A 21626-nucleotide genomic window follows, 5' to 3' on the forward strand; every position below is an offset into this window, starting at 1 on the left:
CACAACAGCTTCACTCATCAGAGAAGGGCCTTCTGCAGGTGCCAACCTGCAAATGGGCAAAATCAACAGTTGCCCATACAAGTGCTTTCTCTTTTGTGGCTCCCACCTTATGTTATGGCCTGCCCAAAGAGGTCAGGAAGGCTCTATTTCCCCTGTGTTTCTGCAAACTATACAAAACTGAATTATTCAAGACAGCGTTTCGCATAGGGAATAGAGTTGCACTGTAGAAAATGGTTTACAAACTTACCTGGATAAATGATTGGGGACTGTGTGGTCTACACTGTTGTGTGCAGCTTACTGTAAGTAGGATCCTATTATGTAATTTTTGCATGGCTTAATGTGTCATGTTAATACTTATGCTCTTCTCCAATTCTATCTTTTAGATTTCTGGTTGGCTTCAGACTTCTACAACCCTAGTGCATTGTTTACTGAACGTCCCATCTTGTTGACTGTACACTGACTCACTCTGTGTAACCTGCCTTAAGTCCCCATGAGAAAGGTGGACTATAAAATAATGTAAATAAAAAATGTGGTCCATACCTGTGGACAGCATTAATGTTAAGCACATTTAAGCAAACTGGCTTTCATATGTTGCCTTGGTCTGACTCAGCCTTTTGTTATCCTAACTTCACATGCACAGTAGCAACAGCGCTTGGTATTGGCCAACAATTTTAAAATATTTATGTTTTACTTCATTTATAGCCAGGGCTATTTTGGGGCAGGAACGCACAGGAACGGAGTTCCGGCTGGCTCCCAAGTTGGCCACGGCCAGCAGGAACTCATTAGCATAATAGGCCACACCCAACAGCAGGAACTCATTAGGATTGGCTACATTAGGGGGGTGTGGCCTAACATGCAAAGGAGTTCCTGCAACAAAAAAAGCCCTGGGTTTTGACAACAAACAAGGTAAACAGAATAAGAAGCAAAAGGTGGGTGTGGCTGGATGACCACACGTTTGGTAACATGGGGGTGCAGCCTAATGGGCTAATGAGCTGTTCTGTCAGGGGTGTGGCCTAATATGCTAATGTTCCTGCTATTGGGTGTGGCCTATTATGCTAATGAGTTCCTGCTGGGCTTTTTCTACAAAAAGAGCCCTGTAAATAGCGTTTCTCTGCAATGGGGACCCAAAGTGGCTTACATTGTTCTCTTCTCCTCTACCTTATCCTCACAACAACTGTATGAAGTAGGTTAGACTGAGAGTCCCTGACTGGCCCAAGGTCACCTAGCAAGCTTCTCTGGCAGAGTGAGGACCCCGGTCTGACACTCTAACCACTACCGGCTGAATACTAGAGGAATACTCTGAATAAGCAGCATTTTGTTTGGGAAGGATCAGGCCCCTCTACTATTTTCTAAAAGGAATAATTTCCCTGGACTTCACAGCACTGAAATGCGCAGTGAGAATGGATCAAGATCCTATCTTGAGACTCCAGGGTTTATAAATGACTAATAGAGACACTGTTCCAGGGACTACTGTCATGACTGAAGTATGACAGGGCAATTACAAGCACAAGGTCTTGTACAGCCCGTACCAATTAACGGCAATGAATCATTTAACAAAACATACAATATTAATCTGTATAACCTTAAGAAAAATCATGTGAAGATTCCACCCTAGTATTTACAATGGCATAATCTGCTCCATTCAAACAACTATGCAATAAATGCCAATCAGCAGAAAGGGAATGGTTTTTGTTATCATGCATCTGTGTTAACTCTTGCTGATGTCTGCCTGAAAAACAAAGACATAGTTAAATATTTAGCAGCAGTAATCAGACTTAGTTATAATTTGGAGAGGTCCCCCCTATCAACACCAAACAACGGTGTTATTCAGTTCACTAATACTGATGCAAAAATACAAGGCAATTGGGCCTGTGAGATGTTGTGCAATTCTTCAAAGACCAGTGGTGACGTACATATAGAATGGAAGTGAGAAAAATATAAGTCCTAGAGAAGGGAAACTAGAGAAAGGGAGATCAGCTTACCTTAACATTTCCATTTATAGAACACAGCCACTGCTGTAACAATCAGGCCTCTGATATATATAAGAGGCAAAACTTTTATTGATAATAAAAGTGGGATATAAATATTTGAATAAATAAGTAGTTTGGGCAGGTTGATAAGTTCTAAGCAACTTCCTGTTTGTTAGGTTAGGCAGGGTTCTGACAGTGATTGTTCCACCTCTGTTATACTTGACCTGTAAATCCTATATATATATATATATAATTATCTTATGTATTGGCCATTTCCAGCTTTCCCATTAGCTGTGCTGTGCGCTCCATCAGCCACTGGCCCATTAACCGCCACTCAAGAGTAATCACATACCATTGGCTGGGTGCTGGGTCCGCTCCTCTTCCCCACCCACTGCCAGCCTGGATAGTCTTCTCTCACAGAATAAACTGCCAAACATCTGTCTCTCTTGACGAAGACACTTCATGTACTTGGCTCCTGTGGGACTAACTTTTCCCTCATTGGCTGTTGCTAGGCAAACATGCTTGGTTCTGTCAGTAAAAAGGCAAAGGCAGGAGGTGCTTTCCAGGCCTTTGTGGGGAACTCATTGGGGCCAATCTTGACTAGGATTGCCAGCTCCAGATAGGGAAATTCCTGGATATTCTGTGGTGGAGTCTATGGAAGCCAGAGTTTGGGGAGGGGAGAGGCCTCAGCTGAATAGAATGCCATAAAGCCTACCCTCCAAAGCAGTTATTTTCTCCGGGGGGAGAGATCTGTTATCTGGAGTTACATAAGAACATAAGAGACACCAATGTTGGATCAGGCCAAAGGCCCATCCAGTCCAACACTCTGTGTCACACAGTGGCCAGAAATACCAGGTGCCATCAGGAGGTCCACAAGTGGGGCCAGGACATTAGAAGCCCTCCCACTGTTGACCGCCCCAAGCACCAAGAAGACAGAGCATCACTTGCCCCAGAGCCCCTAGCTATACCTTGTGGCTAATAGCCACTGATGGACCTCTGCTCCATATGCTTATCTAATTCCCTTTTGAAGCCGTCCATGCTTGTAGCACCCACCACTTCCTGTGGCAGTGAATTCCATGTGTTAATCACTCTTTGGGTGAAGAAGTACTTCCTTTTATCCGTTCTAACCCGACTGCTCAGCAATTTCATTGAGTGGCCACACGTTCTTGTATTGTGAGAAAGGGAGAAAAGTACTTCTTTCTCTACCTGCTCTATCCCATGCATAATCTTATAAACCTCGATCATGTCACCGCTCAGTCGTCGTTTCTCCAAGCTAAAGAGCCCTAAGCGGTTTAACCTTTCCTCATAGGGAAAGTGTTCCAACCCTTTTATCATTCGAGTAGCCCTTTTCTGCACTTTTTCCAAAGCTATAATATCCTTTTTAAGGTGTGGTGACCAGAACTGCACACAGTATTCCAAATGAGGTCACACTGATTTATATAGGGGCATTATGATATTGGTTGATCTGTTTTCAATACCCTTCCTAATAATCCCCAACACAGCATTGACCTTTTTTATTGCAGTCACACACTGTCTCGATATTTTCAGTGAGTTATCTACTACAACTCAAAGATCTCTCTTTCTTGATCAGTCTCTGCCAGTTCAGACCCCATCAATGTGTATTTATATTTAGGATTTTTGGCTCCAATGTGCATCACCTTGCACTTGGCCACATTGAACCCCATTTGCCATGTTGATGCCCACTTGCCCATCCTTGACAGATCCCTTTGGAGTGCCTCACAATCCTCACCGGTTTTTACCACCCTGAACAACTTTGTATCATCCGCAAATGTAGCCACTTCACTGCTTACTCCCAACTCCAAATCATTAATGAACAAGTTAAAAAGCAGTGGACCAAGTACTTCAGGATCTTCAGGCAATCTTCAGGATCCACCTGGAGGTTGGCTACCCTAGACGTAGCAGGTAGCACTTCAGAGCAGGGTCTGCCAGAGCCAGGTTCTTGCTGTTGAAGTTGATTGGGTGATTTCAGACCAGTCAGACTTTCAGCCTAACCTTCCTCACAGAGTTGCTGTGCAGATCAAAAAGAGGAGAGGAGAATGATGTAAGCTGCTTTGGTCTCCACTGCGGAGAAAGACTGTACTTTTCCTCCTGGGGAACCATTGCTGCCAATCTCTAGGTGAGGGCTAGAGATCACTCAGAATTAAAACTGCTCTCCAGATGGCAGAGATCAGCTCCCCCAGAAAAAACCGCTGCTTTGCAAGGCGGACTCTGTGTCATTATACCCTGCTGAGGTTGCTTCCCTCCTGCTTGGGTCCCCACTGTGGAGAAAAAATGTAGTTTTCCTAGGTAGAGGCTACAGGGAGGGGGGAAGAGATGATAACCTGAAGTCAGAGGGGCAGATAATGGTACATTGATGATTGGCTGGGAAGGAAATAGTGTTGACACCTCCAGGTTGGGAAATTCCTGGACATTTGAGGGGTAAACCCTGGAGAGAGTGGGGTTTGAGGAGGGGTGGGACCTCAGACAGGTACAAAGCCATAGACTCCACCCTCCAAACCAGCCATTTCCTCCTGGGGAACCATTGTTACCAATCTCCAGGGGTGGGCTGGAGATCACCCAGAATTACAACTGCTCTTCAGATGGCATAGATCAGTTCCCCTGGAGTAAACAGTAAGCTCTGTGTCATTATACCCTGCTGAGGTCACCACAGCAAATTGACACTGAGTGCCCAAGGCTAGGGCACCCACCCAGAGCCTCCTTCTAGAGCTTATTGTATTTATTTCCACAACAGGCCTTATTCCTATTTTGTCATATTTCACTTTAAAAAAAACACCCAAAGTAGACTGCAAGAGTTCACCCCCCCCCCAAAGTGCTGGTATGTTTTCTAAGGCTCAGTACAGGGCCAAGGCTAGGTCTACCAATATAATGTAATGGGGTAGGCAGACCTGTTCTCCAGAGGCCAAGTCTACCAATGTAGTGCAAAGGGAAGGGTAGACCTGTTCTTCAGAGGCCAGGTCTACCCCCATAGAGGACAACATTTTCTGTAATGAAATTTGACTTGATTCTTTTTTCTCATATAATGTTTAAATTATTCTTAAAATATAGTTTAAAAGAATTCATGCAGAGATTTTTACAAGGTTATGAAAATAATCTAAGAAGCTAATTTATGCAATAGTCAAATGTAGACTCACTCACAACTTTAATGCTACTAGCTTTTTTTATCTCACGAGGTAGAAGTTTTGCTCACAACACTGTGGAGCTTAGAGGGAACATTGGTCCCAATGTACATCACATGAACACATGAAACTGCCTTATACTGAATAGGACCCTTGGTCCATCAAGGTGAACACTGTCTACTCAGACTGGCAGCAGCTCTCCAGGGTCTCAGACAGAGGTCTTTCACATCACCTACTGCCAGATCCTTTAACAATAGCTCATGGAAATATCTGTATGAGGAACAGTTGATAAGAGTATTGGTCTACCATGTCAGGTGGTGTCTCAGAGAAAGAGAGTGGGGACCTGGTGTTTAAAAGAGGCTCTCATTAAAATAAACAGAGACAAAGTGTGTGATAAACCTATGACTGCCAACCTATTTGGGCCCTGAATGGAGAGGGGAAAGCGAGTCCTGAGTGGGAATGTTAAAGAAAAAGGGTGTCACAGAAGGGTACAGCTATTTTAATAAAAATAATAATGTATAGTTCTGCCTTTAAGTGTAAGCAGCTTTTGATGGACAGTGTTCATTAGAGTTGCCACTTTTTAAAAAAGCAGCCCTATACCTGTACTTTTAATGACAACAAAACTTCTCTCAATGCAAGAAAACTCTTCTCAGGTTACTTTTTTTTTGGTGAAAGGTGGGGCCAGTGAAAAAGTGGTACTCTAGTACCTGTTGGTACAAACTAGACATAAATTCTGCTCTCAGCTTTAGGCAGGCAAGAGCACAAATATAGCTTCACCAGCACGACTACATCATACAAGTTAGTTCTGCATTGCAGCTTCATCTATTTACATGGTATTAGAGCTATCAGAATCCAGTGACACAAGAGCAAATTGACTTTGAAAGACCCATAAATACATAAGTGACACTGAGTTGATAAGGGAACTTGAAATTCAGAATACCTCTCCAGTCTCACACACACGAAAACTAAGTAGATCATTGTACAAGTTCTCTTTCCACATACAGAACCATGAGCATTTTATATGGTAACAAAGGACACACAGCGGGGGATATGTGGCAACTCCCTGCACACCCCAGTCTGCTCATATACTTCCATTCCAAGATTTCAGCCTCCATTTGGGGAAACCTATTCATTTCAACATTTGTATCCATAAAATAGATGAAACAGTGTTCCCAGATATTTTAGCAATCTAAGAGGTAAAATCCAGGTATGTTCAGCCCCAATTTGGAATGGGGACAAACAGAAGGGAGGGGGGAATTAATATCCACCTATTGAAACTACCACCCTATTTCCACTATCCTTGGAAGGAAAAAGAATGAGCAAAAAATGGGTGCCTGTTGTTCCATACAAGGCTAATAAGAAGTCTGGCATAGGTTCAGTAAGTGAAATCATGCAGGGTTGGAAAGACTGCTGATTTCAGCAAAAGCATTTGACAAAATCTGCCATGGTATTTTGATTAGCAAGCTGATTAAATGCAGGTAATAATACCATCAGGTGAATTCATAGCTGGTTGGAGAACCATAGTCAAAGAATACTTATCAATGGCACTTCATGAACTCGGAGGGAAGTTTCAAGTGGGGACACAAGGGGTCTGTCCTGGGTCTGAAACCCTTCAGTATTTTAATTGAAAGCTTGGGTGAAGGGGTTTAGGGAGCCCTTATCAATTTTTCAGAGGGCGCAAAACTAGAAGAGATAGCTAACACCTTAGAAGACCAAAAAAAAAAATAAATCCAAAGGATCTTGTTATGTTAGGACGATTTGCATCTAGGCAAAAATAATCAAATTCATAGGTACAGGATGGAAGATGCATACGAAAGGATCCCAGGAGTGTAGTTGATCACACCCTGGGCATTAGTCAGTAGTGTGATAAATGGGGGAAACCCCCCACAAAAAACTAGTTAAATTTTAGGCTACATTAACAGAAGCACAGAATTCATGTGTAATTGAGATGTTTTAAATAAAATACTAGAATATCCTTTCCTTTGCCATTCTTAAGAGATATAGGAGCCCTCACTTGGTAACTTTACCTGAAATAGTGACAGCTGTAAATTTTGTGAATCATGCAATAGGCAACCAGAATGTGCAAGAAAGTAACTTTATACGAACTGCGTAAGGTAACATATGATGACTACCGCCACAGGTTGATTTTGTCCCTTCCTTTTAGTACATCTAAGCTGCTTTCCCAAATGTCAACCACCCATGGAACATTCTGTCACAGTCACTGCTCTACCAGAGCCCCCCTCCCCTCCCAAAAAGTTGCAGACAGGATGCTCTTCACCTTTGCCATCATTTGCACAGCGTTTTCCCCGTGTCTGTATGACGTTTCCAACGGGCGCCGATTATGTACATACACTTTTCATTTATGCCTGTTTATTTGGCAGTAAGTCCCATTTTAACTCAATGGAATTTATTTCACAGCAAACACGAACGAACGAGATAGGGCTCCACGCCAGATAGTAATGCACTCAGAATGACGTTGTAGTTCACGAAATGTATTGTCAACGAAGACAGCAACAAACAACATTTTTTAATGTTACAATCAATGTTTCCTCTAAGCTGTGGAGTCTTGTGAGCAAAAATTGTACTTTGTGAGCTACTGGCATGAAAGTTGTGAGCGAGTGATTTGGCTCCTGCATAGCTTAGTTTGCTCTGGAGCCCTCCTTAGCTGAGACAAAAATGTGTGAGCTGGAGGCTAAAAAACTGTGAGCTAGCTCACACTAACTCAGCTCAGAGGGAACACTGGTTACAATGTTCAGGTAATAAATACGCCGCTCTACCTGCAAGCGAGAAGGCGCGGCTGAATGTAAAACTTAGCAACTGGAGTCTTTGTAAATCAGAGTTGACGGTAGGGGGCAGTTGGTCTGCGTTAGTCCTGCGGCCCAATCCTAGGCATGCTGCTTAGTTGGATTCAAGCTCCCCCTAACTCTGCTGCTCGAGTTCCCGCGGAACAGCTCCCCAGGTCGTTAGAATGTGTTGAAGTGAAACGCTTCCCAAAGAAGCAAAAGGCGTGGAGTGGAGCGAATTAAGCGATGCATCCGGCGCACAAACGCCTTCTTCGGGACAAAATCGGGGTGGGTTTGTGTGTTTTTGCAACGGATTTGTTGCTTCGAGAACGGCACGGTCCCTTCCAGCATTGCCTCATCCGCAGTGATCCCACCCCTTACTAAGGGGGGGGGGGGACGACGACAACAAAGGGCAGGGCGCACAGCGGGGCTGATGTCACGGCCAGGTCTTTATAAGGAGGGCCCCCTCTTCTTAACAACTTTACAGTTTGACGACGGCGGCTGCTGTGGTCCAAGACGTTGGGCTTACAAGCAGGGGGAGGGGTTTGAAGGGAAAATGCAGCAGGGGAAAATGCACCCGATGCATACGTACCAATCCATCAGACCTTTCAAACAAAGAAAGAGTTTTGGTAAGTTGTTCGGTTTTTTTTCTTTAAAAAATGCGACGTCTAATTACACTGCGATCTTCTGCGTGGTTATTTGGAAGTAACTCCTACTGAAATCAACGGGACTTATTTTGTAATAAATGTTTTTTAGGATTAGAGGTAATAAGGTGTAACCCCAGGTAGAACGTGTCCCATTGATCTCGTGTGATAGGATGGCATCTTCAAGGTGTAGTCCAGGCTGATCAAGCCAGTAGGACTTCAACTGCTGGTTTATCGTGCAATCTTATTCAGAGTTACTCTTGTTCAAGACAGTAGTGAGTTTAGACTTGTAGGTCTGCATAGGTTTGCACTGCTGGACATGTTACAGGTTCACTTTTTCTAGGAAGTGACGCTCCCTCCCTCATTGACTTTTAATATGTTTTCTAGTTTAGTCTGTTTGGATTGCAGCGTTGAGCAGTAAGGAATGCAGATCGCTGATCTTTGCTTTTCTTTTGGACAGCAAGCAGAATGGAAGAAGTTATAGGCATTCGGGAAAAATTCCCCACAAAAGTCCCTGTAAGTTTATATTTTCTCTTTCCTTTATTTGCTAACTACTGATGGCTGCATTTTTTTTCTAAAATAAAACGTTGTTCTTCAGTACTAACAATATTGTGTAATGTGTTCTGTTCAAAGTTAGCTTCTTTTTTTCCCTAAAACAGGTAATTGTTGAAAGATATCAGAGAGAAAGGTACCTTCCACTGCTAGACAAAACCAAATTTCTTGTACCTCAGGAGCTGACCATGACACAGTTTATAACCATCATTAGGTATGTAGCAAGCCACTGATAGGCTGTTAATCATATTGCTGTTTGCGCTGCTGTGTGTATTTCTGTCTGTGGTCTATTTTTGGTGCAAACTTCTGAAGGATTAAGAAATAATGCAATAATGTGTTCTGTGTTATCCAGCACCTTTCTGTGAATTATTTCTCACCGTGCTTTTGATGAGACTCTGCTAATGGAACCTTCTCGCAAATGGTTCCTTCTTGTTTGCATGAGAAATCAACACTAGATTAATATATTCCCATCTCTATTTTAAGAATAAAAATTTTCTTCAGAGATGCAGTAGCTTTCAATGCATTGTGCAAGACCTATAAATTATGGGGTGTTTGCCCAATGTTATGAAATAAATAATCCCATAAAAAGACTTTGGGTCTGGTCAGCCCTTAATTCTATGTCCAGATCTAAAGAGTTCCTTTTGGCTTCTCTTGTACAATTTAAAAACTGGGTCCTCTGCTATATTTCGAACTGCATTTGTTCTCCCCTTGAAATTCAAAATATGTTTGCCGTGGGCTTTGGAAAGGGGTCTGCTCAAGAAACAAAAGTTCAAAGACCTGTGGGGCCTACAGAATTAGTTGTGTGGGTTCTGCACCTACTGTTGCAAATCTTTACTAGGCTTCTGCTAGGTGTCAGCTTTTGCACCTTTAACTCCTTTCTGAGAAGATACGAGGAGCTGCATTAGGAAGTGAGCCCATTTATATCTATATCTTTGTATTCTATATATATCCATTTGTATCTGTCCTGATTAACAATAGTTCTCCAAGGCCAGAGTTTTTTTTACACTCAAAATTGAGCAGATGAAGATTTTAACACTGGAGCCCAGAGAAATATTGCACTTCGTCTTTTTACTCTGCCCACAATAGTTGCATCATAGCCTGAAATGTGTGATGGCATTCAGAAACTCTTATAGGGAAGCACTGCTTTATAAATCTGAATAAAAAAATAAAGACACATACAACACGTTTCTTCCTGCCAGTTTTCTCAATACCAGGACAGTATTTCCTTTCTGCCATCAGGCCTACCCACATGCATGTTTGGCCACTAATTCCCTTCTGAAGTGGCCCTGAGCTACAGCCTCTCCTGGCCTTAGAAAATTTGCTGTGTTTCAGAAAGCTGCTCTCGATCTTAAGCAAACTGGCTAGCCCCTCAGTGTTTGCCCTTTTGATCTGCAACCTCTTCATGGAGGCAAATTCTCTTTGCATTATATAAACTGTGGCTGTGAATAGCTAGTGCAGTTGGCACAATACCCAGCATCCTGTCTTCAACAAGCATTTGACTTACAGGTTCCAGGCCATGAAAATTATTACCTCTTTAGAGGTACAGCAGTGTCCCTGTTTTAGACAAACTAAGTTGTGTGCCTCTTATCACAGCAATCATCCTTCTATTGTTCTACCATTACCATTAAGGGTTTTTTTTAAAAGGCTAAATACATGTTTGTAGCAATGCCACTTAGTATTTTTTCCTCACATGGGAGAAGGAATAATCTTGCACATCCCTCCTGCTCTTCTGTCCGTCCAGTATGTTTTAAGATTGCACAGAAACAAATACTTGGGTTATGGGTAGCTCTTTTGTGGCTGCATGGAAGTGGTGGTGCCTTCTACTGGTTAGGTCTTTCTCTTACTCTCAAGCCTTTCTACTGATGACCTAGGTTTGATAATGTGGGCCATGGGATCTAATCTGCGCAAGGACTGGCTTACAATATTTTTGTACACCAAAGGAAGCTGATACGGTATGGCTGTTGGAATGTCACGTTCGAATTCGTGCTCAGATTCTTACTCCACTGTGAGTTTGGGTTATTTCACACACAATGCAATGGTGAAGCTGAGTCTGCCATACAGTATGCTTCCAGAGTTGTAGCAAATCATGACTCCTTGGCAAATACACTTGTATGACATGTGTGTGTGTGTTTACCTGCAGCTAAAACTTCTTGCATATACTGTTATGAAATGAAAGGTGTGAAGGTAGCCATTGTTGGTTGGTTTTCACCAGCAGCTATCTGGCAGCTTAACCTGTTAAATAAAATAACACTCTGAGGCCCAGTGAAACAAGACACTGGGAGATCAATCCGTAATCATTTTATGTCACTATTCCTCTCAGGAGCTCAGGGCTTCATACATAGATTTTCTTGCACTTATTTCCCAGGAACCCTGTGAAGTGGCTTTGACTAGTGGCTGGTCACTATTTTGCAGCTGATCAGCAACTTTCATGGCTGGGCAGAGAGTTTGAACCCTGGTGTCTCAAGTCATAGTCTAGTTGCTTATACTAAAGGGGCAGTGCAATCCTAAGGGCTGCCTGCACCACAGCAGCAGGGTGCTGGTGTTCTCTTGGAGCGGCTAGTTCCCTACCTAGAGGTTTCCAGCAGAGACAAAGAGGCAGGAAAAAGACCGAGAGGTGGGGCCACACAGGCTGCAACCATGCCAGCATCCCCAGCAACTATGCCATTATGCCCAGTACAGGTCACAAGGTGCAATGGCAGAGCTATGATGGACAGGGTGGACATCCCTGCCAGCAGCAGAGCAGGAGGGGGGCCACTGAAGTGGGCTGTGGTGTGGGGGCCCACAGCACCAGCACCAGATCCCCCACTAGCTGCCTTAATGGAACAGAAGTGTTCTGGGACTGGAACAACCGTCATTCTACTCTGGGCACTGTCATTCCAGTCCCCAGAGCACCGATTCCAGGTCCAGGAACATTGTACTCTGAGGACTGTCATTCCAGTCCCAGAGAAATCTGTCCATGCCCAGAGACTGTAGTGTATTTCAGTGTATCCCATGCAAGTAATTTGGCATTCCTGTTTCCCATTGTATTCAGTGGGCATTCTATCATATCCCATTCTTCTCAGTGGCCATTCCTGTCGTTCATTTTAGTACATCCCTTCTCAATGCACACCTGACTGTCCCCAGTCTCCCTCTGAGTCCTTCACTACTGAACACAGGACCTAAGACAGATGCCTGCCTCCTCTACCAGCACCCTCCCCATCTGCCGCCCCAAACATATTGAGTCTACCTGCTGCATTGGCTCCCTAGCCATTGACTCTGGGGCCCTGCGAACCCCTGCCTTCTCAGTAATACTCCCCCTCTAGGTGTCTGCCACCCAGGTGACAGAGCTTCCCTCATCTTAGAGCAGGAACACCTTAGAACAGGCCCAAACCACCCACTGGCCCATCCCCCCTTCACACAGCAGCCAGTCGAGCCTCCGGAGCTGGGGTAACCCATGCAGAGTTGTGCAGTGAGACCTGCTGTCCATACAGTATGGACTTTGCACTCCCCCCCTTGGGTGTTAGCTCACCCAAATAGTGCTAAGTGCCTTCTCTGTGCTTTTCCTACCATCAAACTGCCACGTTACTCACTCTAAGTATGCACAGCAGGGAGCTCTGAGACAGAGTCCCATGCCACGTGCCCTACCTACTGACGTCTGGGATGTCCAGGCAGCCCCGTAGCTAACAACTTTTTGCTTGGGGGGGCAGTGTTTTGCTTGTGGGGCTGGCCATTATATGTCTGTGCGGAGCTGCTACACCGCGCTTATACTTCTAAGTAATAATTAATAAATGAATAGTAAAGGTAAAGGTTCCCTTGCTCGAAAGCCAGTCGAATCCGACTCTAGGGTTGCGGTGCTCATCTCCGTTTCAAAGCTGAAGAGCCAGCGCTGTCCGAAGACGTTTCCGTGGTCATGTGGCCGGCATGACTAAACACCAAGGCGCACGGAACGCTGTTACCTTCCCACCGAAGTGGTACCTATCTATCTACTTGCAATTTCTTGCTTTCGAACTGCTAGGTTGGCAGGAGCTGGAACTAGAGATGGGAGCTCACTCCGTCATGCAGCAACCCGGGTCTTGAACTGCTGAACTACCGACCTTCCACAGCCCACAGTTCAGCGTCTTAACCACTTGAGCCACCGCAGCTCCTAATGAATAATACAAGTGCCTTAAAAATGGCCAGAGTGATACAGTTTTTAAAAATCAGTGGAAATAGACCCCCCCCATTCTCACAGAAACCAAAGTGCTTAGAATCATATTAGCTTTCCAATTCCAGCTGGAGATGCCCAGAACTGAAACAAGAACCAGCCCACGCAAAAGACACCCTCCCCAACAGTAAAATAACAACAACAGGGATGTATTAAAAGGAATGACAGGATTGCCCATTGGAAACAATGGGAGAGATTTGAAGGCCCATTGGAAATAATGGGAACCAGGAGTGTCAATTGATTTGCATGGGTTCCATTGAAATACATTACAGCACAAGAAGAGTTGCAAAGAAAATGTGGAACGGATTTTCCATTAAGATCTCTGGAATGACAGCCCCCAGAGTGGAATGACAGCCCCTGGGAGTAGCAGAAGCATTCTGGGACTGATTTGACAGGGCCCAGAGTGGAATGATAGCCCCTGGGAATAGAATCTGTGTGCTGGGACTGGACCTGTCAGACAAGTCCCAGCTCACAGATTGTGTTCCCAGGGGCTGTCATTCCAGTGCCAGAATACTCCTGCTACTCCCGGTTGGCTTGAAACTCAACATCAAAAAAACTAATCTGGCATCCGGCCACATCCCTCAGTGACAAATAGAAGGGGAAGTCATGGAAGCAATGACAGACTTCACGTTCCTGGGATCCAAGATCACTGCAGACAGTGACTGCAGCCGTGAAATTAAAAGACACCTGCTCCTTGGAAGGAAAGCGATGGCAAACCTAGACAACATAATAAAAAGTAGAGACATCACCCTGCCAACAAAAGTCTGTATGGTCAAAGCAATGGTATTCCCAGTAGTAATGTATGGCTGTGAGAGTTGGACCATAAGGAAGGCTGAGCGCCAAAGAATAGATGCTTTCGAATTATCTGCTGGAGAAGACTTGAGAGTCCCTTGGACTTCAAGGAGATCAAATCAGTCACTCGGGTTCTTCCGGAGAGGACTCTCTGTCTGAGAAGGGGCAGTAGCTCCTAAAAGTCCTTATAAGTTGCGGAAGAGATTGGACAAGAAGAAGTGAAGGCTGAAGGACTCGGAATTGTGCCTTTGAAATATTTTGAATTGAGATGCTTTGGGGTATTTCCTGATATCAGTTAAATAAAAGTTAACAGAATATGTAACTCAGTTTGTAATGAGATTAATATGATTAAGACTAGATGTGTATTCAAGCTGATTAGAAGAACTCCTCTCCTAGATTTTTAGTCAGTAGTGGGTATCTTTTCTTTATCCCCTTAAATGTAGTCCCCTCCCTTATTTCTGTTATAGTTTTAATAAAAATGCAATAAAAATTCCCCTTTGGGGAGCAAAAAAAAAAAAAGATGAACAGGGAGAAGAAAATATATATTTCCAGAGATCTGAAGAATATTATATATACTATAAGAACTTATACCAACAAAAAGAACAAAATCAAGAAAATATAAAGGACTTTAAAAAATATATATGAACAAGAAGTTTACTGAAAAACATCGGAAAATTTTAAATGAACCAATTACGATCTTTGAGATAACTGAATTAATTAAAAAAGAAGACGACACCGGGTCCAGATGGCCTCCCAGCAGAATTCTACCAGAAGTTTGAAGAACAAATAACACTCCCATTAAAATCTGTAATACAAAATATTATACAAAAGGAAACCATTCCTAATACATGGAATGAAGCCCTAATTACTTTGATCCATAAAAAAGACACGGATGAAAAGGAAATCAGGAACTATAGACCAATCTCATTACTAAATGTGAACTACAAAATTTTCACAAATGTATTAGCTACTAGACTGAAAAGAGTCCTTGTGCACTTAATCCATCAAGATCAAGCAGGGGTTTTGCCCAAACGCCAAATAAGAAATAATGTAAGAATTGTCTTGAATGTTCTGGAATACCATGAAACCCATTCAGAGAAACAGATGGTGTTAGTCTTTGTAGATGCAGAGAAGGAGTTTGATAATGTTAGTTGGGAATTTCTATTACAACAACTAAACATATGGGATTGCAGGAAAGATTTTTATATAATGATCAGAGCAATATATAATAAAGTGCTAGGGTACTTGTGAACAGGGACGTTTTTGTATTGAGATACAAAAAGGGACAAGGCAAGGGTGTCCACTCTCCCCTTTAGTTTTTATTTATATGCTTGAAACCTTGAATGATATTGTTAGGGAAGATACTTTGATTAAAGGACTCAAAGGAAGAATTTAAGTTGCAAGCCTTTGCAGACGATTTAGTATTTATTTTGGAAGAACTATTATCTTCCATATCACAACTTTTAAACGGACTGCAAGAATTTGGGCAAGTTGCGGGTCTGAGACTTAATCTCAAGAAGGAGATCCTAAGATTGTCTGGCAGCCAGAAGTTCTAGCTTTTTTAGCATTATGCACCTCTAGGTGGCAAGCTAAGCTTGCTCTTTTAAGGCAAGAGAAATTTCAGAGGTGATTTGCCATTGCCTGCCTCTGCGTCACAACCCTAGTATTCCAAATACTAGTCAAGGCTGACCCTGCTTAGCTTCCAAGATCTGATGACTTCAGGCTAGCCTTGGCTATCCAGGTAAGACACTTCATACTGTTGATTTAGTTGGTCTATTCTGCAATATTGTATGTGAATACATATCAAAGGGCATAGAATCACAGAGATGGAAGAGGCCATACAGGCCATCTACTCCAACCCCCTGCTCAATGCTGGATTAGCCTAGAGCACCCCTGGCAAGTGTTTGTCCAGCTGCTGCTTAAAGATTGCCCGTGGGGGGGAGCTCACCACCTCCTAGGCAGCTGATTCCATTGTTGCACAACTCTAACTGTAAAAAAGTCTTTCCTAATATCTAACTGGTACCTTCCCATCCTTAATTTATTGTGAGTCCTATCCTCTTCTGCCAAAATGAACAGTTCCCTGCCCTTGTCAGGTCCAAAAGTCAAACAAATGGAACACAGTCTTCCAAGAAGCATATACTTTATTGTCAGTACTATTGGTCAGGAACACAAGCACTGTTAGGAATGAGTAAAAAGGGAAAGCTTACTGAGATATACAGAGTTCAAACGCCCCCCCACCCGTGGGCCAATCGGCCTGATTCCCGCGGGCGGGAAGGAATAACCAATGCAGCTGAGCTGGGAAACGAAACCAGTCACACGGTTGATTAATATGAAGACACTACAACTAGACAGTGGTACAAGGTTACAGATAACAGAAGGAGAGGCAGGGAAAGGAATGCGGCACCCAGTCGTACACAGGTCAGGTGGGTGCCTCCTCATTCCATAAACCATATGGCAGCATAGCTGACAGCCCTCCTCTAAGTGACATCCCTTCAAATACTTCAAGAGAGCAATCATGTCCCTCCTCAACTTCCTCTTCTCCAGACTAAACATTCCCAAGTCTCTCAGCCTTTCCTTATAGGCCTTGGTCTCCAGCCTCTGATCATCCTCATTACTCTCCTCTGCACCCGCTCCATTCTGTCCACATCCTTTTTGAAGTGAGGCCTCCAGAACGGCACACAATACTCCAGGTGTGGCCTGACCAATGCAGTGTACAGCAGGACTATCACATCTTGCGAACTGGAAATTATGCCTCTGTTGATACATCCCAAGATCACATTAGCCTTTTTTGTCACTGCATCACACTGGCTGCTGATATTTAACTTACAGTCCACCCGTACCCTAAGAACTTGTTCACACACACTGCTGCTCAGAAGTGTATCCCCCATCCAGTATGCATGTTCCTCATTTTTGTTACCCAGATGTAGAACCCTGCACTTATCCTTGTTAAATTGCATCTTGTTCACATCCACCCACGTTTCCAGTATGTGCAGATCTTGTTTAATTCTATATCTTCTAGTTTGTTTGCTGCTGCTTCCAATTTGGTGTCATCTGCAAATGTAATAAGTAGCCCCTCCATACCCTCATCCAGAGCAGTTATAAACATATTGAAAAGTTACCGGGCCCAGAACCAAGCCCTGAGGTACTGCACTGGACACCTCTCTCCGTTCAGATGAAATGCCATTGACAACTGCTCTTTGAGTGTGGTTCTCCAACCAATTCCCTATCCACCTAACTGTCCTAGAGTCCAGTCCACAGGCCTCTAGTTTATCCATCAGAAAACCATGGGGAGCCCTGTCAAAAGCTTTACTGAAATCCAGGTAAACAACAGCAACAGCATTTCCTCAATTTAGTAAGCTCGTCACACGATCAAAGAAGGAAATGAGGCTGGTTTGTTGGGGACAAATCCACACTGACTTTCCTGGATCACCAAGTTGTTCTTTAGATGCTCACAGATTGATCCATTTAAAATCTGCTCCAGTGTCTTCCCTGGGACAGAGGTCAGTCTCACTGGCCTGTAGTTTCCTCAGTCATCCCTCCTCCCTTTTTTGAAAATAGGGATAACATCTGCCCTCCTGCAGTCTTGTGGCATGTCTCCTGCCCTCCAAGAGCTGGAAGATGATGGACAAAGGCTCTGCAAGCTCTCCAGAAAGTTCTTTGAGCACTTTTAGGTGCATACCATCTGGCCCAGGGGAGTTGTACTCATTCAGTGCAGCCAGGTGCTTCTCAACTACCTCTCTGTCCATGTCAGCCAGCAGCCCAGATGCCGTGCCTTGCCTACTTCCATCTCTAGATGAGCCTGTTCTCTTCTTCAGGGAAAAAACTGAGGCAAAATAGGCATTAAGCCTTTCTGCTTTCTCTCTGTCCTCTGTCAAAGTTTCTCCATTTTCACCCAACAGTGGGCCCATTGCATCTTTTGTCTTGTGTTTGCTCCTCACATATCTGAAGAAGATTTTCTTGTTGTAGCGAGCCTCCCTGGCCAGCTTTAGCTCACTGTGAGCTTTGGCCTCTCTCATGGCTGACCTACAGTGCCTAGCAACCCGCAGATACTCTTATTTAGAGTATCCGCAGAGTCTGTAAAACGGAGCTCTTCCAGCAGGCTTTCGATTAGGAGCCACCACTAACATATCGACAATATCTGAATTACCAACAACTGAATTGTTACGGCCCTTATGTTAATAGTAATAAGAACAGCTAATGATACCAGTATGGCCACATAATACCATCATAGAATGGTCTTATAAGATGCTATCACCATCTACATGCAACAGCACTTCTCTCTCTATATATAAAAGAAAGTCCCCTCATCGTAAAATCAACGCCCAGACCAAACCACTGGACCTAGAGACACCAAATTTGGGGAGAGCACTCCCACCGTGGCGTAGGTGCTCGCTAAGAGGGGGTTTTAGAAATTCAATCCTTAAGTGGGTCAAAAGGGGGGAAATGTGCTCCCCCCATTGATTCCTATGCGGCTGCCAGGCAGTTGTCTCCCTGCACCCCCCACTCTCTGATTGGTCAGCTGCAGAGCTCAGTGTTCTGAGGCAAAAAATCCCAACAGTTACAGGAGTCTGCAGAGGGCTAATGACAGTTGAGGAAATCAGGAGTGGCCAAGAACCATCTGTGAGGTTAAGCAAAGCTGCTGGCACAGCCTCTCTGATGGCCTCAAACACTTCCCTCACCTCCTACACCTGACAGGCAGTTGTCCGTCAGGTGCAGCAGCAGTTGCAGGGTGCGTAAAGCCACTAGGTAGCCCTCCTAGCAGTAACGCCTTAGTGATCCTGCCAGGCCAGCCTCCACAGTTACTTCTAATACTCCTCCCCCTTCCCCCTCCTACACTGGACAGGCAGCTGCCTGTCAAGTGTAGGAGAGGAGGTTGGGATGCTTACAGCTGTCAGGGAGGTTTGCTCAGCAGGATTACCTTAGGGCTGCTGCTGGCCCAGCTTCCCTGATGCCTTTAAACACACTCTTCACAACACCAGACAGGCGGGTGTCTGTCAGGTGTAGGAGCAGGGCCAGGGTACTTCATCAGGCTCATATGAACTTACTTAGTATCTGATTGCTCGGATGGTGTTTTGAATACGTAGTTATGTCCCACTTCTTAAATGTAACATAAATGAGAGGCAATTTTATTTAAAAAGGGGGGGGTATGCCCTCCCCCCCAATTTAATGCCCAGGCCAAACTCCTACACCAAGAAATCCAAAATAAGGGGAGTGCATTCCTACCATGATGTCAAACCCCCCCACAAAGAGATTTCTGAGAAACATGACCCCTAAGGGGGTAAAAAGGGGCAAAATATGTTCCCCCAATTGTTTTCCATGCACCTGGCAGGCTTCTGCCTCCTTGCCCCCCCCATTGGTCAACTGTGTAGTTCAGAGTTATGAGGTAAAACCTGCCTCTTGCACTCACCTCCCTCTGAGTGCAGTTAAAAGCAACTGCAGACAGTTGAGGACAGTTACAGAAATCAGCGATTCAAGACTCCTGAATAGACATTTTTCAAAAAAGCCAGCATGGCAATTGAGTTTATGAATGTTCATGGGGAGATAGTAAAGGACCTTTCTAGGAGCCATTTCGATGCATGCCTCACTCACGAGCCTGAAGAAATGTCCACCATGTCACCACTCCCTCACACCAACTCCCCCTCACACCTCTCACCTCTTACTGCCGCCAAGAAAGCTCCTGCCAAACATCGAGCCAGATACACCAGTGCTACCAGGAGGAGGTAACTTAGGAATGTGGCAAAGACATTTGTACATAGTACTCCTGCGGTGCACCAAAGCTGCACAGGCCAAGTACCAGTGAGATCACCCTGAGGTGCTCAGAACAACACTGTATCCATATGAGCAAAACATTCCAGGAACACAAGTAGAGAGGCCATCACTTTCATGGAAGATAGCAGGAGTTGAGTTAACAGACGACTGCTTCTTAAATGGGCAGGTCTGTGTTGCCTATAAAGTGAGCTCATCAAGCAGCCTGGTGATCCTAGCACCTGAGGGCAGGACCACCACTGTGGTCTACAGAGTGGTCCTTCAGTATAGAGGGGTGGGAAAGTACGTATGTCTCACTTCATTTTTTTCACTACAAACTTCTCCATTAGAATTCCTACAACAAATGTTACATTTCAGACTTCACATCATCAGTATTATAACTGGGTTTACATAACTTAAATACCGTAGCGAAGCATGGGTATCAGGCTAGTTATACATAAATCTTATTGTTTGTCTGAATTTTATACTATCGCATTGTTTAATGCATCTGTGTTTTATTGTATTTATTGTAACCTATTGTAAACTGCCCTGAGCCTGCCCATGTGGGGAGGGCGGAATATAAATAGAACAAAATAAATAAAGAAGTATATCCTTGCCTCCACTTCTTGAACATTTCCTTTTTCTCCCTTACACATCATGGAGTTCTCTGTCCGTCCACATTGGCTTCTTGGATCCCTTACTATGTTTCTTGTTGGAATAGCCATGGCTTGGGCTTGCAAGAGCTCTTGTTTTAGGAGAGCCCACCCTTCACTGGCTCCCTTCCCTGCCAGCAGTCTCACCCATGGAATGATTCTCATCATGCCCCGAGTTTATTAAAATCTGTCCTACTGAAATCTAACATACATGTGTGGCTACGAACTTCCTTGGTCCCCCACAGCAAAAGGAACTCTAGCAGGACATGGTCACTACGCCCTAAGGTCCCTACCACCTTCACCCCATCTACCATTTCTTGCCTATTGGCCAATATTAAGTTGAGTGCGGCCAAGCCACTCATAGCTTCCTCCACCATTTGATTAATTTGATGAGTAGCATCCGGCTACTCATTTCCATGTTTGAGATCAGTAGTGCAATTGTTCTTGCAAGGTAGCCTCATACTCTAAGGCACCCTGATGCATTGTAGAGCTGTGTGACATAATTATGTTTTATCTGTTTTTTTCTCTGTGGCCTAGGTGAGCTTCTTGGCAGTATAACCATAATATACCTCCTGTTTATAATTTGGCTATTCTGAACTCATGAATATGCAAAGCCTGTATGAATGACTGGTAACTTACATGATGCCTGTCCATGTGGCAGGATATTGTCTGACTGGTTCACCTTGAACAAGTGCTTCCATGTGCTTGCCACACTTAGACCGATTTCCCACAAGCTGCTGCTCCACGCTTGCTCTTCCCTTTGTCCTGATCCTACGTGTCAATTTCACACTATGTGGTGCACGGCGGTATTTTGCCCCGCAGCTTCGCGTGATTTCCTCCCCATCTATTCAATCCTGTTTTTTGAGGATTGAGTAGACGCGGGGAAAATTGGACAAAGCTGCGGGGCAAAATGTGGCCGCATAGCACATGGTGTGAAATTGACACGATCGGGGCAAAGGGAAGAGCGAACGTGGAGCAGCAGCTTGTGGGAAATCGGCCTTAGAAACTCCTCTGGTGTTGAAGGCAAAAGTGCTAGCATGAAAATGGCAAAACAGAGGTGCAGAATGATCAGGACTGAATATTTGCACTTCATTGAAATGGTGGTGTTCTGCTACAGTATACACAGACACAGTGCTTGGGAAGGGAATGAGCTGCTGTTTTTGCATT

General features: G+C 44.2%; 1 protein-coding gene across 1 annotated transcript in view; it reads left to right on the plus strand.

Moving 5' to 3' along the window:
* The first annotated feature begins 8436 nt into the window (after positions 1 to 8436).
* Positions 8437 to 21626, plus strand: part of MAP1LC3C (microtubule associated protein 1 light chain 3 gamma) — a 15318-nt gene continuing 2128 nt past the window's right edge. Inside the window, exons 1-3 of the mRNA XM_015424570.1 lie at positions 8437 to 8519; positions 8995 to 9050; positions 9194 to 9300. Of these exons, the coding sequence (XP_015280056.1) occupies positions 8447 to 8519; positions 8995 to 9050; positions 9194 to 9300 (236 nt within the window). The 5' untranslated portion in view covers positions 8437 to 8446. The remainder of the gene's footprint in view (positions 8520 to 8994; positions 9051 to 9193; positions 9301 to 21626) is intronic.

The sequence above is a fragment of the Gekko japonicus genome, unplaced genomic scaffold (assembly GCF_001447785.1).
Source record: "Gekko japonicus isolate JY-2015 unplaced genomic scaffold, Gekko_japonicus_V1.1 scaffold392, whole genome shotgun sequence".
NCBI classification, from domain to species: Eukaryota; Metazoa; Chordata; class Lepidosauria; order Squamata; family Gekkonidae; genus Gekko; species Gekko japonicus.